Source organism: Nothobranchius furzeri, chromosome 4 (assembly GCF_043380555.1).
Source record: "Nothobranchius furzeri strain GRZ-AD chromosome 4, NfurGRZ-RIMD1, whole genome shotgun sequence".
In the NCBI taxonomy this organism is placed as follows: Eukaryota; Metazoa; Chordata; class Actinopteri; order Cyprinodontiformes; family Nothobranchiidae; genus Nothobranchius; species Nothobranchius furzeri.
This window is the reverse complement of record NC_091744.1, coordinates 8,634,874-8,662,044: the sequence shown is the minus strand read 5'-3', so window position 1 is coordinate 8,662,044 and position 27,171 is coordinate 8,634,874. Positions and strand designations below refer to the sequence as shown.

General features: G+C 41.6%; 1 protein-coding gene across 2 annotated transcripts in view; it reads left to right on the top strand.

Annotated features, from left to right (window-relative positions):
• The first annotated feature begins 3,918 nt into the window (after positions 1 to 3,918).
• The window catches only part of mad1l1 (mitotic arrest deficient 1 like 1), a 120,401-nt gene continuing 97,148 nt past the window's right edge, over positions 3,919 to 27,171 (top strand). For both annotated transcript variants that reach the window (XM_054743623.2, XM_015966451.3), the window contains exons 1-10: positions 3,919 to 4,053; positions 4,745 to 4,935; positions 5,024 to 5,164; positions 5,309 to 5,488; positions 10,073 to 10,197; positions 10,272 to 10,353; positions 10,438 to 10,568; positions 12,186 to 12,300; positions 13,510 to 13,571; positions 27,020 to 27,106. In XM_054743623.2, coding sequence (XP_054599598.1) covers positions 4,792 to 4,935; positions 5,024 to 5,164; positions 5,309 to 5,488; positions 10,073 to 10,197; positions 10,272 to 10,353; positions 10,438 to 10,568; positions 12,186 to 12,300; positions 13,510 to 13,571; positions 27,020 to 27,106 — 1,067 coding nt within the window. In that variant the 5' untranslated portion in view covers positions 3,919 to 4,053; positions 4,745 to 4,791. The remainder of the gene's footprint in view (positions 4,054 to 4,744; positions 4,936 to 5,023; positions 5,165 to 5,308; positions 5,489 to 10,072; positions 10,198 to 10,271; positions 10,354 to 10,437; positions 10,569 to 12,185; positions 12,301 to 13,509; positions 13,572 to 27,019; positions 27,107 to 27,171) is intronic.

The window sequence follows — 27,171 nt, the reverse complement described above, 5'->3', positions numbered from 1 at the left end:
ACAGGTGACCAGGGCACTGTAATCAATTTTTGGCAAGGGGAATGATCATTTTTTGCCATTTTTGGGGTGTTTATGAATGTGGAAGAGACCCAGCATCCTGTGATGTGACTAATAACATCAAGAGATAATAAATAAAGTAATATTTAGGTAAATTTAACCCTTTACAGGTGACCAGGGCACTGTAATCAATTTTTGGCAAGGGGAATGATCATTTTTTGCCATTTTTGGGGTGTTTATGAATGTGGAAGAGACCCAGCATCCTGTGATGCGACTAATAACATCAAGAGATAATAAATAAAGTAATATTTAGGTAAATTTAACCCTTTACAGGTGACCAGGACCCTGTAATCAATTTTTGGCAAGGGAAATGATCATTTGTTGCCATTTTTGGGGTGTTTATGAATGTGGCAGAGACCCAGCATCCTGTGATGCGACTAAGAACATCAAGAGATAATAAATAAGGTAATGTTTAGGTAAATTTAACCCTTTACATGTGACCAGGACCCTGTAATCAATTTTTGGCAAGGGAAATTATCTTTTTTTTTTTTTTTTTTTTTGCCATTTTTGGGGTGTTTATGATGATACAGTAGACAGTATGAGTACAGTAACATCAGCAGATAATTCATAAAACCCTTACTTGGTCAATTTTAGCCTCAGTGAAAAACTGAGCGATTCAATCACTTTTTGGCAAGTAAAATGCCATTTTTGTTGTCTACAATTAAATCATCAATAAAAAATTTTAAGATATTTTTAGGCATTTCTTATAGGTAAACAGGAGGGTATAGTCACTATTTGGCAAGTGACAATCTTAATTTTATGTGCTGAAGTGCTTTTATCTTGTTACTTTTAAATAGAGTAAAGTAATTTATAGATAGCAACTTACACAGTGTCATTGTAAAGTCAACGCTTGATCAGTTTAAATACTATTTTTCAAGTAAAAATGTGCCCCAAACTAGTTACAACTGTGGCTCCATGTCAAGTGGACTAAAGAAAGGAAGGGGGAAAAAAATCAAATCGCTGGAAAATTGTTTATGTGCATTTATACAACGTTTGACTTTACATTCAATACAGGGTGCCATTTTACATATTTTATTTATTTTTTAGTATCACGGTTGTAACATAAAGATAGCCAGTTCTTACCACAAACCATCTTTCAATGGCAAATATTGCAAAAAGGATTAATATATCCTCATTGTGAACGTTTAAGACAAATAGCAACACTTATAACAACTTCCGAATTGGAAAAACTAATATCCGCGATAAACATCTGTTTAAGTACCGGACGAGGTTATCTCTGCTTTCTGAATGTCCATATTGCTACATATGCTGAGTTTTCAGGCAAAATCCTGGGGAATTTCGTCTAGAAATGCAATTACCCTAACCGTGCGCGATCCCGCGGTGGAGGGGACACGAGGAGGGGGTTATATTTACAGTGTGTTCTAATGGGAAACAGGCTTCAACACAAATGGTTGTTTTCCGCTTGGTCCTAGAGCTCAACCAGTGTCAATTTAATATGGTCTAATATTGTTTTTGGATGGTAAAAAGTGCAGGGGTCAAAACTTGACTTTGGAAAAAGTGGTGGCGGTGGTGGTGGTGGTGGTGGTGGTGGGGGGGGGGGGGGCACATGTCCCCCTGTCTCCCCCCAAAAATTACGTCCATGCCACGGTGGCTAATCATTTTTTGGCAGCCTGTCGATTTATGGCACAACACCGGGTCAATGATGGCGGCTGCAGCGTGATCATCTGTCTCTTTTTTATTTCGGGACACTGAGAAGTTAAAAGGAGAGAGAAATAGAAGATAGAAGTTCTTGTTCCACTTTATTCTTTTGTTTCATGATGATAAACTGATGTTAGATTCAATTAAAAAAACTGGGAGGAAGCTTTGGTTCATTTTAGGTTACAGGAGGTCTGTCTTCTGCTCCTCCAGAGACAGCATGGACATGAGGGTTACATGGTGAGGGTCACACAGGACAGGTTAGTGGAAAGGTTTGTAGTTAGCTGGTTAGTGAAAGAGATCCATCAGCTGGGTAATTTAATCCTAATCCAGCCCACAGCCTTCTGCTGGTGTTATTATCAGGAAGAATAAAACACACATCTTAAATATTATTGGAAGTGTAGAATTTGTTTTATGTTTTATTATTTTCTGCATCAAACAGAACTTGATTCATTCTCCAACATTTCAGAAATGAGACCACTGGGTTCAAATAAAATATCTAAGTCAAACATTTCATTTGGTGTCATTTCTGACATTCTTGAACTGTGGCATAAATATTTGACTCTAAAGCTGCTCAGCGACATTAAACACTCATATATGAACCCATTATGTATTTTATTATTACATTATGTGTCCTGTAGGTTTTCAGTTCTTTTTTAGATTTTGTGCAGCGGCCGCAAACTCACTGATGCACCTGCAGCCTCTCAGAGTTCCTGCTGATCTAAACATTGAAATAATTATTTCATTTTCTGTTCCTCACTTCTGATTACCTTCATTGGTGTCTGTTTGTAGCAACCACCCGATACGAAAACAAACTTGTTTTTTATGTGACTATTTTCTGTCCTGTCTGTTTATTATCTTCCTGCATCCCCCCTCAATCCTAAAGAAAAACTGTTACCTGTTTTCATATTTTTCACTTCATGAGTTACCTTTGAACTACAGTTCAAAACGATCTACCGACCGCGAAAATAGCGGAGTGAGCGCTGACCGCACCTGTGAGGTGAATTCACTGGAGGACTAAACAGGTGATGCGCTCTGCACCGCAGCAATAAAACGCATCAGGCACAAATAAAAGACAGAAAGCATGAAAGGATATGAGCAGGCATAAACAATTGCGTGTTAAATTTGTTTTTGAGGTGGCGACACTTTGAGAATGTTACTGTGGCCGTGCTCAGGACACGTCTGTCTGGAGCGCACCAATGATCAGAGCTTTGCGCCTCTCAGCTCTTACTTAAATTAAATATCCCTGGAGAATCCACATAGACAATGTAATATACAGTGGGGCAAAAAAGTATTTAGTCAGCCACCGATAAGTTCTCCCACTTAAAATGATGACAGAGGTCAGTAGTTTACATCATAGGTGCACTTCAACTGTGAGAGACAGAATGTGAAAAAAAATCCATGAATTCACATGGCAGGATTTTTAAAGAATTTATTTGTAAATCAGTGTCTCTCACTGTTGAAGTGTACCTATGATGTAAATTACTGACCTCTGCCATCATTTTAGTGGGAGAACTTGCACAATCGGTGGCTGACTACATACTTTTTTGCCCCACTGTAAGTAGAACCAGGATCGTTTCGGGCTCCCCCTGGGTGTGTGTTGAGGGCTTCCAGTTTGTTGCGTGAGTCGCCGGATCCTAGCAGACAGTGGCCAGAACAGTCCTTTCAAAATAAGATAGTTCCCGGATCTTGTAAGCCCTGATTTTAGGTTTCAAAAGCATACACAAATGTGCAGGTCAATAGTATTCTTAAATATATTGGAATTTCTGTGGTAAATAAAATTTAAATAAAATCAGATTTAGGTTTGTTTCCAAGTTTACACAAATTAGGGATTTTGTCTTTATGCAGAAAAATGTTAGCCTGGCCAGCAAGACTCCTCTGTTTAATTCTACTCGTTTTCTGTGCAGAATTAAACAGAGGACGAGTCAGGTAGGCCAGGCTAGAAAAATCTATGCAATAGAATATACACACATCCTTGAGTTAGCCTACTGAAATGTCCTTTTGGTCACAGAAAAGCCCAACAGCTTTAGTCATGTAATTCATTTAATAATTAAAATGAAAAAAAAAAACTATTACTTCTATTGACTTGCTGTATTCTTGTATTTTTATTTTAGTTTTTCTGAACATTGCTACAAAACACGAATGATACATTTGAATTGAAGCCACAGAAAATTAACAGGAAAAAAGAAAAAGATAGAGAATGATAGTCTCGCGATGTTACGTGCATCCCATTCGAGTAAAACTGGAGGGCTTTCCAACGAGCAGCTAAAGTGCTAACTCGTTAGCAGTGGGGATAACTTATCTGCGACAGACCTCCACCTGTTTACAGACGTTTATGTGGTACGGTGTTATGTTGCCAAAAGTTGTACATTGATGAAAACTTTAACATTAATAACTTTGTGACGTGTTTTGAGAAGCTGCATAAACGCCGTTAGTTCTAATGTTTAGCTTGTGTAGCTAGTCCATGGCTAAAAACAACAGTCAAAACCTCACCGTCTTGGAAATCTTTAAAAAGCAGAAAAACCGAACTTGAAAACGAATCAAATAGCCTACATGTTAGACATTCTATCTACTTGTTTGCTACTTGTTCTGCTTCCATTATTGAGCTAATCAAGGAAGCTAATGAATGATTATGCTACAAATCCACGTTATAAAGTTGATATGCACTTTATTCTGTTTGTAATTTTACAAAGACATGCTAAGCAATAGAGCACACACATAGATGGTAAAGACAGTGTTGTGACTGCTTATTAAAGGACGGAGTTTTAGTTTTTCTCTACTTTTATTGAAAATTGCTACAACTAACCTTGTTATATGCAAAATTGACGTTTTTATTGGAGAGATAAGAAATACATTTTAAAATTAGTTGGTGTATTTGACTAATAATAGCTGTGTATTAATACTAATGCAAAAATTTCTAGCTAGTTTTAGGTTTACAGCATTTTTTAAATATGGTACTTATGTGAAATTATGCTCTTGTCCGTGTTTGTCATTGAGGAAGTTCTGATGTTTCAATCTTTTTCATTTCCAGAGTTTTTTTTAAATTGTGTGCAGTCAGTAACACCAGTGGTCTATACAATGGATTTTGAAGATGACACTACTGTGTTAACAACTTTGAGGTCTTTCAATACCTTCATAAGTCGCCCTGAACGTTCTCAGCTGCAGTCGGAGCGATCAGCGGAAAGTGGAAACCTGCAAAATCAGTACAAACGCCAAATGGAGGTAAACAGAAATCCTTTGCTTTATCGTCAATTCTAGTAAAATCAATATTTAGCTATAAGGCAGGTTAATTCTTTTGTCTTTGTTTTAGCTTTTGGAAGCAGCAGAGCGGGTTCACACTCAGCATCGCTATCTACAGCTGGACCAGGAAAAGAAACAGATGGAACTGAGTCACAAAAGAGCTCGTTTTGAGCTGGAGAAGGCGGTCTCTGAAAGTGCACGAGATTTGGGGGTACACAACTCAAATATAGCAGCACATTGATTTATCACAGTATAAAATGATTGGTTGATGTGTTTTTATTAGATGTACTACACACAGAGTTTTCTTCAGTGTTCTTTTATCCACCTTGTTTACGTCTTTCTTTCTTTTTTCCAGCATGAAGTGGACCGGAATCAAGAACTTTTGGGGCGCATTAGAAAATTGGAGGAAAGGGAGACCGAAGCCAAAAAGAACTTGTCAGAGCAGTTGGAGGAAAACAGTTCTCTGTGTAAGAAAGTGGAAGGTCTGAACAAGAAACTGGAGGAACGAGACACTCTGCTAAATGCAGCCAACCAGGTACGCACAGACTTATTTTGTGTTTCTGGCTTTTTTTTTTGGGCTCACCACTCATGGGAGGGGCCAAAAGGGTCGGGTGCAATGTGTGATGGGTGGTAGTCGAGGGCGGGGACCTTGGCGGTCTGATCCTCGGCTACAGAAGCTGGCTCTTGGCACATGGAATGTCACCTCTCTGGTGGGGAAGGAGCATGAGTTGGTGTGTGAGGTTGAGAGGTTCTGACTAGATATAGTCTGACTCACCTCAATGCATGGCTCTGGCTCTGGAACCAGTTTCCTTGAGAGGGGCTGGACTTTCTACCACTCTGGAGTTGCTCCCACTGAGAGGCGCCGAGCAGGGGTGGGCATACTAGTTGCCCCCCATCTTGGTGCCTGTACGTTGGAGTTTACCCCAGTGAATGAGAGGGTAGCCTCCCTCCGCCTACGTGTGGGGTGAGGGTTCTGACTGTGGTCTGTGCTTATGCACCAAACTACAGTTCAGACTACATACCCTTTTTGGAGACCTTGGAGGGGGTGCTGGAAAGCGCTCCTTCCGGTGACTCCCTCGTTCTGCTGGGGGACTTTAACGCTCATGTGGGCAACGACTGAGACCTGGAGAGGTGTGGTTGGGAGGAACGGCCCCCCGATCTGAATTTGAGTGGTTTTTGTTATTGGACTTATGTACCAGTTGTAACGGAATCAAATCATCATCATCATCATCATCATGGATTGTCCATAATGAACACCATGTTCAGACATAAAGGTGTCCATATGTGCTCTTGGCACCAGGATACCTTAGGCCGCAGCTCGATGATCGACTTTGTTGTCGTTTCATCTGACCTGCGGCTGCATGTCTTGGACACTCAGGTGAAGAGAGGGTCAGAGCTGTCAACTGACCACTACCTGGTGGTGAGTTGGCTCAGATGGTGGGGGAGGATGCCGGTCCGACCAGGCAGGCCCAAACGTATCGCAAGGGTCTGCTGGGAACATCTGGCAGAGTCTTCTGTCAGAAGGAGCTACAATTCCCACCTCCCACAGAACTTCCAAAATGTTCCGGGGGAGGTGGGGGACATTGAGTTTGAATGGACCCTGTTCCGTGCCTCCATTGTTGAGGCGGCCGACCGGAGCTGTGGTCGCAGGATCGTCGGTGACTTTCGTGATGGCAACCCCCAAACTCGCTGGTGGACACCGGCGGTTAGGGATGCTGTCAAGCTGAAGAAAGAGTCCTATCAGGTCTTTTTGGCCTGTGGGACTCCAGAGGCAGCTGACGGGTACCGGCAGTCCAAGCGGAACGTGGCTCGGGTGGTTGCCGAGGCAAAAGCCCGGGCATGGGAGGAATTCGGGGAGACCATGGAGCAAGACTTCCGTACGGCTTCGAGAAGATTCTGGTCCACCATCCGGCGCCTCAGGGGGGAAAGCAGTGCGCTACGAACACTATCAATAGTGGGGGCGGTGTGCTGCTGACCTCTACTCAGGACATTGTGGATCGGTGGGCAGAGTACTTCGAAGACCTCCTCGATCCCACCAACACGCCTTCCAGTGAGGAAGTAGAGTCTGAGGACTTTGGGTTGGCCTCTCAAATCTCTGGTGCTGAGGTCACTGAGGTGGTTAAAAAGCTCCTCTGTGGCAAGGCTCCAGGGGTGGATGAGATCTGCCTGGAGTTCCTTAAGGCTCTGGATGTTGTGGGGCTGTGTTGGCTGATGCGGCTCTGCAATATCGCGTGGACATCGGGGGCAGTCCCACTGAACTGACAGACCGGGGTGGTGGTCCCCTTATTTAAAAAGGGGGAGCGCAGGGTGTGTTCCAACTACAGGGGGATCACACTCCTGAGCCTTCCTGGTAAGGTCTATTCAGGGGTTCTGGAGAGGAGGGTCCGTCGGATTGTTATACCTCAGATTCAGGAGGAGCAATGCGGTTTTCATCTTGGCCGTGGAACACTGGACCAGCACTATACCCTTAGGGGGATCCTGGAGGGTGCGTGGGAATTTGCCTAACCAGTCTACATGTGTTTTGTGGATTTGGAGATGGCGTTTGACTGCGTCCCTCGGGGGTCCCTGTGGGGGGTACTCCGGGAGTATGGGGTACCAGGCCCTCTGATATGGGCTGTTAAGTCCCTGTATGACCGGTGTCAGAGCTTGGTCCGCATTGCCGGCAGTAAGACGGGCTTGTTCCCAGTGAGAGTTGGACTCCGCCAAGGCTGCCCTTTGTCACCGATTCTGTTCATAACCTTTATGGACAGGATTTCTAGGCACAGCCAAGGTGTGGAGGGCGTCCGTTTTGGTGGCCTGAGGATCAGGTCTCTGCTTTTTGCAGATAATGTGGTCCTGTTGGCTTCATCAGAACGTGATCTCCAGCTTTTGCTGGAGCAGTTCGCAGCCGAATGTGAAGCAGCTGGGATGAGAATCAGCTCTTCTAAATCTGAGACCATGGTCTTGATTCGGAAAAGGGTTGAGTGCCTTCTCTGGGTCAGGGATGAGGTCCTGCCCCAAGTGGAGGAGTTTAAGTATCTCAGGGTCTTGTTCACGAGTGAGGGAAAACTGGAGCGTGAGATCAATAGGCGGATTGGGGCTGCATCTGCAGTGATGCGGCCGTTGTACCGGTCTGTCGTGGTGAAGAGAGAGCTGAGTCAGTAGGGCTGGGGGTAAACAATTATTTTTAAAACGATTATTCTGACGATTATTTTATCGAATAGTCGACTATTCTAATGACTATTTAGACAATTAATCTAATGATTATTTTTCTATTGCACAGTTAATAAAAACCAAAATATCTCTAATAAATTCCTCAAAAAATTGATAAATTGTTACTGTAAGAGAATAAACATACAGGCCTTCCATTTTTTATAACACTGCTTTTATTGTGTTGTTGTTGGTTATGTTCTGGTGACGTGTAGAACTTGGGAGAGCAGGCTGCTGCCTGAGAGGTGGTTGGAGATGGAGTGTCTCCATGCTGCTTTGTTCTGGTCACTTATGTGCGTGAGGCGAGTGGTGTTACGACCCTTCCTGGGGAGTTTGGCTCGTGTGCAAAAAGGAAGGGACAACAACACGGGATTTAAAAGTTAAAGTGATGATCAGGTTTATTTACAACTACAAAAAAACATAAACCTTTCCATCCACAGGTTGGGAATTAATAAAACTAATTCTGCCTCTGGGGAATTAAAACAAAAGTACAAATAAGTAGGGATGTCCCACTGGGCAAAGATTACAGGGTTCTGGACCAAAATAAGGATCTCCAAAGGTCCAAATTCTAAACTGGGTGGTTAAACCAAACTCAAGGTGATATTTTAAACTAAACTGAAAACCCACAACACTCTAAATGTAATAAAAGGGAGATCTGCACCACAAAAGAGATGAGCTCTAAACCAAAACGTAACAGCTTATCCAAACGCAAGAAGCTGTTAGCGAAAATGCTAACAGTAGCTTTACCAACGTAAAGTTCAAGATACAAGTTTAAATAAACCAAAAACACCCAGCAGCAAACAGACCAGCACGGAGGAGAGACTGCTACCACCAAAACAGCTCTCGTTAATGTCTGAAGGAAGTTCCTTTATGAAGGGAGAAACGCTCCCGGTGATTTTCTACATCTGCGCTAGAGACGGAGCTGCGCATCTGACCCCGGAAGTTGTCCGTTGCCGGGAGACGAAGGTGGGCAAAACAGGAGGAATCTAATAGTGGACGGGCATTGTTCCGGGTCTTCGGTATTTGGTGGAGATGTTAGTGAAGGTGGAGAAGAGGGCGAACTAGAGGAAAAACGGGCAGATTCCACCTCTGTTTACAAACTCCTGGGGATGCAACAAGTGGGCGCAGTGCGTCGACTACCGGATCTGACGTCGACGAATTTTTAGAATCGAGCCGTCGACGTCATCGAGGATTCGCTACAGCCCTATGAGTCAGAAGGCAAAGCTCTCGATTTACCGGTCGATCTACGTTCCTACCCTCACCTATGGTCATGAGCTTTGGGTAGTGACCGAAAGAACGAGATCGCGGATACAAGCGGCCGAAATGAGTTTTCTCCGAAGAGTGGCTGGGCTCTCCCTTAGAGATAGGGTGAGAAGCTCGGTCATTCAGGAAGGGCTCGGAGTAGACCCGCTGCTCCTCCACATCGAGAGGAGCCAGTTGAAGTGGCTCGGGCATCTGGTCAGGATGCCTCCTGGTGAGGTATTTCAGGCACGTCCAACCGGGAGGAGACCTAAAGGTAGACCCAGGACACGGTGGAGGGACTATGTCTCACCTGGCCAGGGAACGCCTTGGGATTCTCCCGGAGGAGCTGGCCCAAGTGGCTGGGGAGAGGGAAGTTTGGGCCTCTCGCCTTAGGCTACTGTCCCCGCGACCCAACTCCGGATAAGCGGATGAAAATGGATGGATGGTTTTTTTGTTTACCTTAAATGGGACAGATTATACATTTTTAAAAGTTTTATAACAGATCTGTGGTCTACAAAGCATGAAATCTCCAAACGGCACTGACAGAAAAGGGATGGATGGTTTTTATCTGTATTTTGAGCGTTTGTAGATTCAGTAGTGACCCAGAGAGCAACACAAAGGGATGTAAATTAAGATTTCCAGAAAAAAATCCTCCTTCACTTTACATATCTCAAAAATCTATTTTCAGACCATCACTTCTTTGAAGGATGAGATTAGAGATCTCAGGCAGAACATCCAAAACCAGGAGTTGACTATATCTACCCAAACACTGGAAAATCAGGAACTACAGGAACAGCTGGATTTACAACGCAGGTACAGAGACTTTTGATGCTCACAGATAATGATGCTGACCTCACAGTTCTGATTGCTTTTTTGTTTTATTCTAGAAAGTACCAGGAAGTTTTTCAACGTTGTCAAAGTCTCCAAGATGCCCAGTCCTCATGCTCAGAGCACATAATCAAGATTAAGGTATGCTACATTCACCATTGTTACAGCTTTTGGCTTCTCTTTTATCTGACATGTAAGATCTTATCCAACCATTTGTTGCGGCAGGAACTGGAGACACGTCTGGCGCTTCAGGAGCAGGACATTGTTATTGTGAAGAATGTGAAGTCAGAGGTCGCAAGACTTCCTGATCTGGAGAAAGATCTTAAGCGCCTCAGAGATGAAAATGCCTTTCTCAGGTCAAACACAATTTTCATTTGAGTACTTGTAAGCCTGTGTAATAGGCTCAGTTCTAAACTATATTTATGTTACCTGCCAAAAAACATCACTTGTTTAGGAAGTCTATCCAGCTATGTACGCCTGTGGCCCCGACAAGGGGCATAGGCTGTCAATCACCTCCCCCAGGCATGTTTAAATGATACATGACCCGCACTTGTATAGCGCCTCTCAGAGTAAGGACTCCAAAGTGCTTTACACTACAGTGTATCATTCATCCATTCACACACATTCACACACTGATGGTGATGAGCTACGATGTAGCCACAGCTGCCCTGGGGCGCACTGACAGAGGCGAGTCTGCCGAGCACAGGCGCCACCGGTCCCTCCGACCACCACCAGCAGGCAAGGTGGGTTAAGTGTCTTGCCCAAGGACACAACAGCATAATTCTCTGTCCGGAGCCGGGATCGAACCTGCAACCTTCCGATTGCTGGCCAACCCGCTCAACCTGTTGAGCTACTGCTGCCCCATGTTTATGAAGTATGTAGATAAAAACATGTTAATATTATGGATATATGCAAATGTAGTGTCAATTGCTCTTAGTTTTCATTAATGTCCCCATAATGTGACTGCATTGAGTGATAAACGTGTCTGCGGACAGGCTCACTTTTCTCTGCACAACACCTGTAGCTACTGTGGCAGCGCAGCTCCAGCGGACATTGAAACCCCAAATCAAATCAAAGCTTTATTTATAAAGCACCTTCCGCAACCCTGTCAGGAAGCCCAACCCAACATTTTGCTGTCTGCCAGCTGTTTTTCCTTGTTTATTAGCGTATCTTTCAGTGTCAACTAGCTTGTGTGTTTGTCCAAGTTGCTGCTGTGAACTGGGACTTAATGGAGACAGGTGATTCGCTGTGGCGACACCTGAAGTGAAAAGATCAAAGAGGAAGAAATTTGTTTTGAAGGTGGCGTATCCTGCAGCTGTCTTTTCCACCAGGTTAAATACCCAGTATGCACACATTACAAGTGACTGTTGCTCTGCTTTCACTGTCTGGTTTAAACTACGGACATTTTTTCTTTCCTGAGGAGATGTTAGCTATGCATTAGCCTGCTAGCTAACAGCTGCATGTTATGGTGTCTAAATCTCTGCCTGCTGTAAATTCTGTGACATTATGGTGTTGTTGTCATTCAGGAAACAAAACTATTGATGTAGAGGAACTAGTTATAATTAAAAAGCATGTTGTTGTTGTTCTGATTCAAAATCTCTACCATCTCAGGATGAAATAAAGAAGTCATGTATTTTTTTTTGATTAGCTTAAATCTGATCTTTTTACCGTATTCAGAATCCTTTCATTCATCCTTTCACGTGATCAGTCCTGATTTCCGATCATGTGGTCGGATCAGAGCACCTCTAGCTATTAGTAATGTTTTAGAAATTTCTTAACCACGTGCTTAAGTAGCTGTTAAGCATCGTTTAGCCTTGTTGCTGTGAAAGCACACACATTGTGCAAGATAAGGTGGGAGAAAATTAAAACAATTATTATTACATTACACATAAAAATGATGAATATTTCAGTGTGTTTTAAAAGGTGATATGGCATTTTGACATTTATGTGAAGTATTTACTTGTCCTTTTTAGGGAGAGTAGAGAAAACTGCAGCCTCCTAAAGGAGAAGGTGGAAGGACTAAGGTCAAAGTTGGAGAGGATGGAGAAAACTAAAGAGGAGCTGGTCAACATGGAACTGGAAAAAGAGGTAAACTGTGTGTCTCCATTCATCTATTCCCTACTGCTTATCCACGGTCAGTTTGTGGAGGTAATAGGTCCAGGAGGGAAACCCATATATGCCTCTCCACAGCTCCTTCTGGGGGATCCCAAGATCCAGACCAGGAAGGATTTATTACAGTTTGGTCTGTTTAGCTCTGCCCTCAGTTCTCCATCCTGTTGAACTTACCTGGAAAACCTCCAGAGGAAGACGTTCTAAAATCAACTCATTTATTTATAATGAGCAGCAGCTCGACTCCCACATTTCTCTGAGACTGAGAACATCCAGGATTTAGTTCATTTGGTCACAATTCAAGTGTCATAACTCAGTGAGGGTTAGACCAGTGAGTCTAGAGGGCTTTCGTGCCTTTTAGCTCAGCTTCTTTTCTATCACTACATACTGGAGCTGCTGGGCCCACCGCCATCAGCTGCCGTTCCACAAGTGCTGTTCTTCGTGCGACATTGAAGAGAGGGTGAATCTCATCCCACCAATCACCCTGCCAGGGGAGCTTTTTAACTCCCTGACTGACCTCTGCCTGTGTAATAGGCTCAGAGTTCAGTTAGTAGAGCTTGATAAAACTGAGGATTTAATGGAAAAGGTTGGATCTTACGTTATCTCAAACCTGGGAACAGTTAGAGGGGAGCTATCTGTGGATCTTGTGGTTGGGAGGGTTACTAAGTCTGAGCTGTATTTAATTTGAAGGTCATTTAAAACATTTTAAAGGTTAACCTTTGTTAGACTGACTGGGAGTCGAGCACAGAGGTGACTTACTCTGCCTTTTTTTGGTCTCCATCAAATTATTTTTTCTATTTTATGGCAATGAGTTTAACTTTAGTGACCTTAATTATAATCATTAAAGCACTGCATGAAGTCAGTATCAGTAAAAATTACAAGGGAGACCCTTTTCCACTTCAGTAGATGCAGGTAAAACTAAAAGCTGTAATTATACATTATTATTGAATGGATTCAATATATAAAAACTGATCAGTTTCTTATGTTTGATTGTGGTTCCATTTTGATCATGATTTGTATTTACCGGTAGGTAAATATTTAACATTTCTTACATCATCTTGTGGTTTATTGAACTTCTAAATTCTACTTTATTTAAAATTCGGTCCTCATTGTTTTAACTTCCTGTGTGCGCGCAGCCTCGGATCTGACAGTAGTTAGACTAACCGTTCATGTCTGCATGTCCCTTAGAGGCTGGCTGAGAAACTGCAGGCCTGGGAGAACCTGGGGCAGTCTACCGGACTGAACATCAGGTTAGTCGCTGTACAAAACTCTGCATGACTTGAGATCAGAGAAAAAGATTCATGCCAGTTCTGTAAACATTGTTTTTGTCATGGTAACTTTAATGGTTAGTGGTGTAATATGCAGAATGGCCACTAGGTGGAGCTTTGGCCATTCTTTGTAAATGTGCCTCATCATTGAGGATCCGTCATCCGTGTGGACCGTCTGTCTTTGCACCTGTTTGAGAGTTTTAATGCATTTGTTTAGATTGTCAGAGTGGGAGGACAGACTTTTGTTTCCTCACCAGGTTCTGATGGGTTTTACACATTGCAGACCTTCATCACACACATGCATTAATACTTGCTAATAGTCTTATGTGTATTTAAGTATAATGGGGCACATTCATATCTGGTTTTTGCTTCATGCCGTCTGTCAGTGAGCTTGTGTAATGCAGGTGTTACATGTTGCGGTTTGGCTAAAAGAAAACTAAAGGGTAGATGCCAGCAAATGATGAAGAGCAAAATAAAGTGAAACCTCTCCACCCTGGGAGCCAGTGGAATCAGAGAGCTCATGTTTCATTTCTACTGACAGAAACATCTGGTTTGCCTCATGTTTTTCCAGCTGGTTCAGACCAACCTGAGTGGTTTATCGGGGGGGGGGGGGGGGTTGTATGATGAGACTGCATCGAGGCATGTTGCACAGCACTACCCTTTTGCTTTTGATTTGTTTGATCTGTTTGAGTCCTGAGGCACCTCGGCCTGCCTCCACTGGTTGCTCCTCTTCATCAAAAATGAATGCAACAGATAAGTTGAAAGGACATTTTTAAGAAGATATGAGGCCAAAGTTTTCATTTTGGATTAGCCACAGTACCTGACATGATTAAAAGACAGATTGTATACGTGTAGGATGATCTTACATTTAACATATGCATGGTATTTATGAGATGTTTCCTCTAAAAATTCAACTTTAAAACCCAACTTGTCTTTTTTTGGTGAATGGGGATGAAACTTGGGCTGCTGCCTGGGTGCACTGGATTTAAAGAAAGGGGAGAAAGAAAAGTGCAAAATTTCCTTCATTTGCGGTTTGGATAAAAGGAAAATCGCCAATTAAAACAATCCTGAAGCAGTGTACTAAATGTTCAAGTATTTACGGTCAAGGTTTCGGGTAGTAAACCGAGGGGAGTGTGTTTTAATCAGCTGCCCGGTCGGTTGTCTTTATTGCACTCTGAGGAACACTCCGGTGTGAAAATTAGTATTGATATGGATTTCTGCTCTTGCAGGCTTTTAACTTGTTGCGTCATGAATCTTGTCTGGCACAAATTGTTTTCATCAAGAATGCTAAAGGAAGATGAAGTCCATGAAACAGAATCAAGATTTGAGACAATTTTGTTTGAGCTAAACTGTGATCAGAAGGTGGTTTCACATTTATAACGTCGAGGCAGTTGGTGACTTAACATCTGATTTAATGCTGATGCTAAAGCTTCTTATATCCCTTTGTTTAAAAATATTTCCATAGCTGTTGGTGTTCATTGAGTAATTTTACAGAAATTAAAACCTTTTCAAATTAAATGTAGTTTTACTGTATTGTTTTCATTGGCTTTTTAGTGTTGGTAACATTTTTGTATCATATGTATGGTGGACTGACATGATCAACAAAAATGAAATTGACAGCTAAATTGATCTATTATATTTATATTATAAATTACAAAGTATCTTAAAGGGATACTTTGTAATTTTTTTCATATATTTCAATCATTTTCTTGAGCCAGTATGTGCAAAAATGACCCTTTACAGGGTTGATGAAACGTCACTCAGACCCACACTGCTTCCTGTGCCAGAATACTGCATTTTGCATCTTTAGAATGCTGGTTCGGTCTGTTGGACTTAAAACAAATGGAGCTGACATACCTGGCACTGCAGTCTGGTTCCAGCACATTTCCTGCATGTTTTAGATCATGTGAGATCATGAACACAGCTAACAAAGGCTGCAGAGACATTTTAACATTAGATTAAGGTGTTAAAAAAAACCAACGCAAAGCGGGGAGAGTTTTGCTTTTTGGTTCTACTAAACAGACACTAGGGGGTGCTAAAAGCAAGCCAAAACGGCCTAGTCTCCCTTTAAAAATCTGTTTGATTTCAGCACCGTTCACTTTTTCATAAAGCACCAATTCACATAAAAGTCCTCTCTGAGTTTGACAGTCTTCTTTTCCATCTGTTTACTGTACTTAGGAAAATAATTAAAGCAACATTTTTATCTTTTATTTTGTAACTCATCAAAATAATTTCATTTGGTTTTGAGAACAAAAACATGATTGGTAATGAATCCAATGGTGATTTAAATAGCTGCTTCACCTAGTATTTTTTTCCCCTCATGTTTTTATTATTGTAACAAAAACATCATTAGTGTTTTTTTCTCTTTACATATATATTAGAAGAATATATCAGTAAAAAATGATTTAGTGATGCTGGTGACACAATCCTTGTATTGTTAGATTTAACTGTGGCTTTTGGTGATTGCTCACATGATTGTTACAAACATGGTGTTTACTCTGGTAGCACCCTTCACATTGGACAGATCAGTGAATGGGATGGTAAGATCCTGCTACCATCATCTTCTCTGGCTACCTCGAATTAATTCAATTCAATTCAATTCAATTCAAGTTTATTTATATAGCGCCAAATCACGACAAGAGTCGTCTCAAGGCACTTCACATAATAAACATTCCAATACAGGTCAGTTCATTAAGCCAATCAGAAATAATGTTTCCTATATAAGGAACCCAGCAAATTGCATCAAGTCACTGACTAGTGTCAGTGACTATACAGCAATTCTCATACTAAGCAAGCATGCAGCGACAGTGGAGAGGAAAACTCCCTTTTAACAGGAAGAAACCTCCAGAGAATCCTGGCTCAGTATAAGCAGCCATCCTCCACGACTCACTGGGGATCGAGAAGACAGAGCAGGCAGACAAAGACACAGACACAGACACACAGACACACACACACACACACGCACACACACACACACACACACACACACACACACACACACACACACACACACACACACACACACACACACACACACACACACACACACACACACACAGACAAGTAATGTGTCTATAGTTATATTGTGATGTCTTAGTAAATATTGTATTTGGTGAAAGATAAACTTTATTGTATTTATCCTAGTGGATCTATAATTAAATGGATAAACTAGTATTAGCACATCAAAAGTCAATGAAAACAAAAAGTTATTATCAGGAGAGAGAGAATGTATTAGTGGTTAGCAGCAGTGTGCTAGTCGATGGCCCCCTCCATGAGGCCACCACAGCTCAGCAGAACGTCATTGTAGATTCTTCTGGGGAGAAAAACACTTACAGAGAAAATAAAGTTAACAGCTGAAATTGCACAAAATAGTACAGTTAAAGAGCAGACTGTAGAATAAAGCAGTAGAGTGTGAAAAGTGGTCAGTGTGTCCTCCAGCAGTCTAAGCCTATAGCAGCATAACTACAGAGTTAACTCTGGATAATCTATCCTATTTAGATGTAGGCATGTTGGAGGCAGGGCAATGGAGAGCCGTCTTTACCGACTGTACACTCCACCTCCCTGTACTCCCCCACTTGTCCAGATTTAGGCTAACATCAGATTTTAACTATAGGCCCTATCAAATAAAAATGTTTTAAGCCTATTCTTAAATGTAGACAAAGTGTCTGCCTCACGGACTAAAGCTGGGAGCTGGTTCCACAGGAGAGGAGCCTGATAACTAAAAGATCTGCCTCCCATCCTAAGTTTAGATATTCTTGGAACCACCAGTAAACCTGCAGTCTGAGAGCGAAGTGCTCGGTTAGGAACATATGGAACAATCAGATTACTGATGTATGATGGACCTTGATTATTAAGAGCTTTATATGTGAGAAGAAGGATCTTAAAATCTATTCTGAATTTAACAGGTAGCCAATGTAGGGAAGCTAAGACAGGAGAGATATGATCTCTCTTTTTAATTCTCATCAGAACTCTAGCTGCAGCATTTTGGACAAGCTGAAGACTTTTAACTACATTCTGTGGACTTCCTGAGAGTAATGAATTGCAGTAATCCAGCCTTGATGTAATAAATGCATGAGCTAGTTTTTCAGCATCACTCCTGGAAATTATGCTTCTAATCTTAGCAATATTCCGAAGGTGGAAAAAGGAAATCTGACAAACTTGTGAAACCTGGGATTTGAATGACATGTCCTGGTCAAAGATAACACCAAGGTTCCTTGCTTTGTTCTCGGAGATTAATGTAATGCCATTAAGGTCAGGCGATTGGCTAAGCAATTTCCTTTTCTGGATTTCTGGTCCAAAGATGAGAACTTCCGTCTTGTCTTGATTTAAAAGCAAGAAGTTAAGAGTCATCCAATTTTTTATGTCCTCAAGACAAGCCTGTAATCTACCCAACCGATTAGGTTCATCAGGGTTAATGGATAAATATAACTGGGTATTGTCAGCATAACAGTGGAAGTTTATCCCATGCTGTCTAATGATTTTACCAATTGGGAGCATATATATAGTAAAAAGAAATCGTCCAAGCACTGAACCCTGTGGTACTCCACAAGTAACCCTGGAGTATGAAGAAGATTTGTCATGTACATTTACAAAATGAAATCTGTCAGACAGGTAGGATTTAAACCAGCCTAACGCTGTTCCTTTGATCCCTACAACATGTTCAAGTCTTTCTAAAAGAACATTGTGATCAACTGTGTCAAAGGCAGCACTGAGATCTAACAAGACTAGAACAGACACAAGATTCTTATCTGAGGCCATGAGAATATCATTTGTAACTCTCACTAATGCAGTTTCAGTGATGTGATACTCTAAAACCAGACTGAAATTCCTCAAACAGAGCATTAGTGTATAAATGCTGACATACTTGGATGGCCACTATTTTCTCCAGGACTTTGGATAAAAATGGAAGGTTAGATATTGGTCTATAATTCATTGGGTCATCTGGATCCAGAGAAGGCTTCTTAAGTGAAACTTTGATTACAGCCACCTTAAAATCTTGTGGTACATACCCATTTACTAAGGATAGATTGATTATATCTAGAATGGGGACAGTAACCAAAGGAATTGCATCTTTAAATAATTTGGTTGGGATTGGATCCAAAATGCAAGTTGAAGGTTTAGATGAAGCTAATATTTTTGATAACTCCGAAAGCTCAACTGGATCAAAACGGTTCAAGCACAGATGAGGTTCTACAGTCACCTCTGATGCTGCCTCACTTACTGAGGAAGAAGAAATCGCATTAGGGAGGATGCTAAAGATTTTGTTTCTAATAGAATTAATTTTACTTGTAAAAAATCCCATGAAGTCATTGCTGCTGAGGGCTAAGGGAATAGATGGCTCAGAGCTATGATTCTGTGTAAGTTTAGCAACTGTACTGAAAAGAAATTTAGGATTATGCTTATTCTCCTCAATTAATGCTGAAAAATAAGCAGTTCTAGTTTGTTGAAGCTTTTTTTTATAAAGCACAAGACTGTTTTTCCAGGATAGGTAGGCCTCCTCATGGTGCGTAGAGCGCCATGTTCTCTCCAATTTCCTAGAGTTTTGTTTTAAGGCTCGTAGATGAGAGTTAAACCAAGGAGCCAACTTCCTGTCCCTAATTACCTTCTTTTTAAAGGGGCAACATCATCTAATGCCACACGTAAAGAGGAATTAACATGATGAACTAAGGCATCAATTTGTGAGGGGTTAGAACTGAAAATATTGCCCTCTGCTACGTTCCTCTGAGATGCTGAGGACAGTAAAGATGGAACAGTTGATTTAAAAGATGCAACTGTGTTGTCAGATAGAGACCGACTATAATGAAATTTACTTTCATGTCTCGAGAACTCAGTTATAAAAAACTCAAAGGTTATCAGAAAGTGGTCCGAGAGGACTGGATTATGTGGAAAGATTGTTATTTCCTCACACTCAATGCCATAAGTCAGAACAAGGTCCAATGTATGATGGCAGGAGTGGGTGGAGCTATGTATTCTTTGAGTAAAACCAATTGAGTCTAAGATATTACTAAAGGCTACATTGAGGCAATCATTTTCGATGTCCACATGAATGTTGAAATCCCCCACTACAATGACCTTATCAGTATTTAGCACCAAATCAGATAAAAAATCAGAGATCTGATCCAAAAACTCAGAGTAAGGGCCTGGTGGACGATATAAAACTACAAACAAGAGTGGTTTTACAGTTTTGCAATCTGGATTAGGAAAACTAAGAATAAGATGTTCAAACGAACTGTAACTATTAATCTGTAAGGGACTGATTAATAAGTCCAAATGAAAAATGGTTGCTACTCCTCCTCCTCGCCCTGTACTTCGAGCAATATGGTGATTTAAATAATTTGAAGGAGTCGACTCGTTTAAGCTAACATAGTCCTCTTGCTGCAGCCAGGATTCTGTGAGAGAGAGCAAAGAGATCTGATTATCACAAATCAACTCATTAACTAACAAAGTCTTAGAAAAAATGGATCTAATGTTCAACAACCCACATTTAATTTTTCTAGTTTTCTGCTCAGTTGAATTTGTTCTAATATTTATGAGATTTCCATGATTTGCTTTATTAAGCCTGATATTTAATCTGTGTGATTTTGGCCGTGGGCAGGACACTGTCTCTATGGGGTAGTGGGTGGGTAACAGTACAGAAGCTGCAGAGGGGTGGGTTAAACTACGACTCTGCTTCCTGGTCTGGACCCTGGGTTGTCATGGAGGACTAATAAAACTGGCCTCCATTATCTAGAGCACACCTGGAAACTGTGGTTCACAGCTTGGCAAGCTTGCCTTTATGTGTTAATATGCCTGGCCACGACCCGTAGACAGAACTCAGTCGTGGGGTGGAATCTACGGTTGTATTTAAACCCCTGTCTGCACACAATTGGACAGCGCAAGGACCAATCAGAGCAATGAACAATGCTACGGAAATGGGGCAGTTCACCTTACACATTTGAAGAATAAAAAATTACCAAATTCATCCTTTTTAAAAAATTAATTACTGAAGTACCTCTATCTGCTAATTTCTCAAAACAAAAAACCAATTCTAAATCATTCAAAGTCGATGTTTCATATGAGTGCCTTTCTATGAGCCAGTTAGTAGTTTTTCTCCGCAGCTCTGGTGCTGAAACCACCCACTGGCTCTACAAACATGTGATTGGCTGCATCTAAAATTGTTTAGTCCAATGGTAGACCTGCTACCTCTACGGTTGGTCTAGATTTGGAGGCTCGTTGTTCACTGTTTTATTTCATCAAAGTTGATCTATTGTAATCGTAATACAGGGATAAACCAGTCCTTTATCTGCAGGCTTCAGATCATTCTGAATGCAGCAGCCAAATTTACGTCTAGGTAGGGCTGGGCAATATGGCCTAAAATCAATATCACGATATATTGAGAATTTCACCTCGATAATGATAAATGGATGATAACTATGGGTATGCCCCAGAAACAAAAGTTGTCCACTAGATGGGGCTGTCACATGTTTTATGTTGAGTCACATTTTTACGTGACTCACGGTGGTACAGCTTCTTAAAGGGATAAGAACGTTGCCAACCTACACGCATCTTTACAATTTTTAAATATCAAATTCATTGACATCAGAAAAATTATCTCGATAAGAGTCAGAAATTTCGATAACGATAAATTTTCGATTTATTGCCCAGCCCTACGTCTAGAGCAAAACGGAGTATATAAAGGGATATATTGAGTCACCATTTCTAGGAACTAAACGTTACCCACATCACAGCTGAGCTTTAGACGACAGGTTTCGGAGTCTTATTTTTTTAATATTTGGACATCTCGCCTTGGGTTGGATAACAGCAACAACTCTACCAAAAAGTCTTCCTCCATAAAAAACACGCCTGGAGGAGTTTTTGCCATGTGGTGAAGTTGCTAATGCTAACAATTAGCTTCTGCTAGCCAGGACTTCTGCTGCCGTTTTCTGGACGCTAAAATAATAACAGCTTTCCTCGTTGTTAGTCAAGATGGGTGAGTCCATGAATGTTAAGTGACAGTGTGACGTAGATCTGTCAGACTTTTCAAATGCTTGAGTTTCACCGTCTATTTTCTATCAGAATCAAATGCAGGAGGTAGGTGTAGGAGACTATTTTCGGGTTCAGCCTGCATGAAAAACTCAGACTGACAGATTGTAATCTTAAATAATAATTAATATTAGAGGTGTGAATCTTCACTTGTCTCCCGATTCGATTCGATTACGATTATTGGGTCAACGATTCAATTCGATTCGATATCCCGATGCATCACGATGCATCACGATTATTTCATATTGATTTGCTTTCATCGATAAATAGAAGATGTCCGATAATTGCTTTTTATTTTTTTTAATCAAAAACGTAATTGACACAACCTGCCATCCCTCAAAAGCTCTCCAATCACAACAGGTTAGGACAAAACATTTTAAACATTTAAGAAGATTTAACAAAGTAAAACAATCTGTTTCCTCGTTCAACACCACGCCTCAGGCTGAGAAAAACACGCTTTGCAAAAACTCACAAAATCTAAAAAAGTACTGAAAACCTACAGGACACATAATGTAATAATAAAATCCATAATGGGTTCATATATGAGTGTTTAATGTCTCTGAGCAGCTTTAGAGTCAAATATTTATGCCACAGTTGAAGGGTGTCAGAAATAACACCAAATGAAATGTTTGACTTAATTTCATTTGAAACCAGTGGTTCATTTCTGAAATGTTGGAGAATGAATCAAGTTCTGTTTGATGCAGAAAATAATAAAACATAAAACAAATTCTACACTTCAAATAATATTTAAGATGTGTGTTTTATTCTTCCTGATAATAACACCAGCAGAAGGCTGTGGGCTGGATTAGGATTAAATTACCCAGCTGATGGATCTCTTTCACTAACCAGCTAACTACAAACCTTTCCACTAACCTGTCCTGTGTGACCCTCACCATGTTACCCTCATGTCCATGCTGTCTCTGGAGGAGCAGATTGGAGACAAGACCTCCTGTAACTTAAAATGAACCAAAGCTTCCTCCCAGTTTCTCTTTAAGCTGAATTTAACATCAGTTTATCATCATGAAACAAAAGAATAAAGTGGAACAAAAACTTCTATCTTCTATTTCTCTCTCCTTTTAACTTCTCTGTGCCCCTAAATAAAAGAGACAGACGATCACGCTGCAGCTGCCATCATTGACCCCGCCCCCTCCCCAAGACCGGATCTCCCAGCATCACAACACTCGGTCTGACTGAGCGCTTCCAGGAGAAATAATTAAATTATGAAAATAATAACGCGTGTTTGGAGCATCGGTTTGGAGGAGCGTCCTCCGATCCTCTCTCTTGTGTGAGCAAACAGTCTCTCTCTCTCTCTGTCGCTGATCGAGCGAGCGGAGCGCGCCGCGTGACAACCCGCTCAATTAACATAATTCACGGCCCAAATCCAACAGAACCGGTCGGGCTGATTCGGTTCCGGTTTGGTCTCAGGTTACAACTCCAGCGCTCAGCCCTGCAGTACCACATTAAGGCGGAGGTAAATGTGGAGGACGCTCACTCTGACAGATTTGGATGGTGCGCTGGTGCCGCCATTAAAAAAACAAAACTACATTCCACTATAATCGATTATGGCGTACTTTTCTACGATTCAGAATCGTTTATGTCCGCATCCAGATGCATCGATTATTTGATTATTTTCCTCAGCTCTAATTAAAATATGGGGTTTCAGTCACCCACACCTTTAAACAGTCCCCTCAGAGGTGAATTGATGATTTTACTTGAATTGTCAAATGGTTTTATTTGGCTTATCTTGTTTTATCATGGTTTTATTTAGTTGCTTTTAACTCGACACTGTTTAAATATTTATTTATTAAATTGCTGGTTTAGTTCTATGATTGTACGAAACAGTGTGCAGCACTTGTGTCTTCCTCTGATTCTTGAAAGCACCATAGAATTAAAATGATGATGGAAAAAAAAAAACTACAGTTTCACATGTTAACTCCCGTAACTTCACATGTTGGTAATATGACTTGAGTCACTTTGCTCCTTTATCCCGTACAACATTTCCTCTGAATTTTATCTGACTGAGCTGGTGCAGTGGGCATATGAATATTTTAGGAAGCATAAAATTTGTATGTAACAAAAAGTTTTCTTAAAGATGACTTCAAATTCCAAAGTTTTGATTTAAAGGAAGGGGAAAAAAATACGTTATGCATCTGAAAAAAACATGAACTGTGGGAAGTTCTCTTTGGATTATTAAAGGGGACAAAGAATCTAAACCAACATTTTCTTGTTGTTTGTGAATAAGGACAGCTTGGGTGGTCAAAAGTAGCAAGGCAAAAAGTGAAAGCCGTGTGTGACCTACTTTTTATGTAAATTAGAAAGTTTAAAAATGCCAGAGAAAAACTTATTTTCTGAGAAACCTGTCATGAAAACGTCACAATGTGGAGCCCTTCCTCCTCCAATCTGCAATCTCCAGTCTCTGAGGCATAGATATGTATAGAAACACTAGATGCCTCGTCCCTGCTGTTCTCCAATGGGATGCGACGTAGGAACGTGGCGTGCAGTAGTCCAGCCGACTAGAAATAAAAGCATGAATGATTTTCTCTAAGTCTGGTCTGGACTTGAGACCTCTGACTCTAGCTATTTGATGAAAGTGATAAAATGCTGATTTAGTTATAGCCTTAATATGTCCAGAGAAGCTCAGGTCTGAGTCAATAAATTGCATTCTTTGTCCCCTTTAAATGTTTTACGCAGCCCACCAAACTAAAGTTGCCAAGCTTGTGAACCACAGTTTCCAGGTGTGGTCTAAAAAAGATAAGGCTTAATTTAAGGTAAACTTTGTATCTTCCATCGACATATATACTGGACAATTCATTTCCATAGGCTCCAATAACACGTTTTTGAGGCCAAATGGGAGGTGGCCACCACCACCATTTTGACCGTGTCACAGGTTCCGTCAAGCCCAGACAATTCCACAAAAGGGAAGAGAGGTGGAGCTGAGGGTGGGGCTGTAAGGCTGGGATAAACTGACGACACCCGGTCAAAATAGCTACAAGCTAACCTGAAGCTAACCCAAAGCTAATGCGGAGGTGGGAGCTAAGCTAACGGAGGTAGCAACCTAGCTACAACCGGAGTTAACTGTGCACAACACCAGAGCTTCTGAGTCAGAGATACGCCGGGCTGACCGCTGGGTAAAACCGGGTGGAACACAGAGGTCTCCAAGAGCTCCACAAGCCGGCAGCCTCGCAGCAGACAAGCGCTGCTGCGATCTGAGATGCGCAGAGCTGCCGCTGGGGAGAACCGGGTGGAAACGTTTCCATCCCAGAGCTCCACAAGCCGGCAGCCCGCGCAGCAGACAGAAGCCACCATCAGACAGAGATGCGCCGAGCTGTGGGGAGGGGAGAAATGGGTGGAAAACATCCGTCTCCCGAGAGCTCCACAAGCCGATAGTCGGAACCCAGCTCCACCAACATGTTATATTTCAACCCATTTTCTAAAGTGCAGCATTATGTTAAATGCACTGGGTTTTACCCTATTACATTTAAATTTCATGGTTAAACAGTACATGTCAAAATCTAAGCTCAGCTCGGCAGTGACCTAAAATACATAAGTATAATTTTACTTACCGAAAAAAATGAAGTGGAGACTCCTTGGACGCTCTAATAGTGCAATTAATGCCACAGCAAGTCATTTTGTCCAACAATTGCACAAATAATATCCAAAAAAGAATGCACAAACACAGACTCAAAATGCCTGAGCAGTTTCCAGGCCAGACCGAGGCTCTACTGAGGCCTTTCCACAGAGCTAGCCCTGTGGTCACGTGGGTCTGAGGTGGTGGTCACGTGGGTCTGATGCTCATTAATTATACAGAATTTTAGGCTTTTAATACACTTAAACAGAAGAGTGAGAAAAAAATTCACCCCCCTCAGAGTTGTCATGAGTGTAAACTAGATCATTTAAACCAAAAACATGTTTTGGTACCAGGCTGTAAACATGTTTATTTCTGCTGTGAAATTGGTATTTTTAACATGGGAGTCAATGAGGATTTGCTCGCTTCTGACACCAACCCCCAGTGGATGAGGGTGGAACTGCAATTTTTGGTACTTCCGGGTTGGCCTCAATTTTTGAGCCGCATTGTGGCGGCTTGGTATCTTATGGCACTTTCACATCTGGGCAATCTGTTTGATTTCCATATTCAGCTGACCATTTTTGTGGACCTGTTCTCCGGTGGTTAGCTTGGTGCTCAGCCAACCAAGCACACCCTGTAGACTGATTGGCCGGCTGAAGTTCACGCATACCTACTAGATGGAGTCTCTGATTGGTGGGTAGAGCCAGCCAGCAGTGGCATCATTCTGGATGCATTGGAGTAAACATCTTAGGCTGCTGTGGCAGTGCAAGGACCGACTGCTGTGCAGAACCGCTGCTCACTGAGAAAGTAGGAAGCTGTGCGCTTCATGTCAAGAGTCTCCAAAAGCAACACTGCTCCTGGCGGTTTTTTTTGTTTTGTTTTTTTACTAACTTAAGGAGGACAACACAGACTTATTTTACCATGCCCATGTGGTCGGAGACATCTGCGTTCCTGAGAGGGCTGTGTGAACCACAGACATCATGGTGTGAACAAAAACCTTTCCGCACGGAGGCAGTTTGACCCAACCAAGACTGGACTGGGTTTGGCCAGATTTGAAAATTCATTAGTTTTTAAACTTTTCACAACAGGTTTCAATCTATTGACAGTTTGCCTAGAAAGTAACATTTTGTAATAATTAATGAGATGATCGAATTTGGTGTAGCGTGGACACTCCTCCCTCTTTTTCCAACCTTAAAGTAAAATTTGATTGCTCAGCTTTTTTTTTACACGGACTCAATTTATAACATCCCTCAGAACATGTTCTCATATTAAAGTGCAGCATAAAGGTCAAGTCTTATGCTGCTTATGGTCTCCAGTGAAAGGTTTTGTGGCAAGTGTGTGAAAATATTGGGACCTCAAGCCTTTGAATTTAATTTAATCTATTTTTACATTAAATCCCATATTGTTTTTCAGAAGATCAAAGTGAAAAAACAATCTGTGGCTGTAAACCCCGAGGTTGTCAACAAACACACTCTCTCCAACTTATGCAAATCTCACAACAGTTAACGGTTTAGCAACATTAATATCTAACAGATCTGCTGTTCCACACGTGTGTAGAAGAATCGTCCGTGTCTTTATTCCTATTGTTGTTTGTGTGTGTTTATGTGTCGATTTCTCCCACCGACAGTTTGTTTTATAGAATAAAACCAGAGTTTAACCTCCCGTCCTCATCTCTGCTGCTGCTGATTATGTCATTTTATTTCTCAGCTTGTCACCAACACCCAAAGGAAGATCGTGTTTTCATGTGCTTTATACTGCTTTTCCCAGTCTCATTGATCATTTCTAATTGTGTTGATGTGTGCACGTGTGTATGCTAACTACCCTGCTTCCCTTCTGTCTGCAGGAAACCAGAGGATCTGTCCAGGGAGGTGATTCAGATTCAGCAGAGAGAAATTACTCTGAAAGAGCAGAACTACGCACTCGGCAGCCGGTAAAACACACACACACACACACACACACACACACACACACACACACACACACACACACACACAC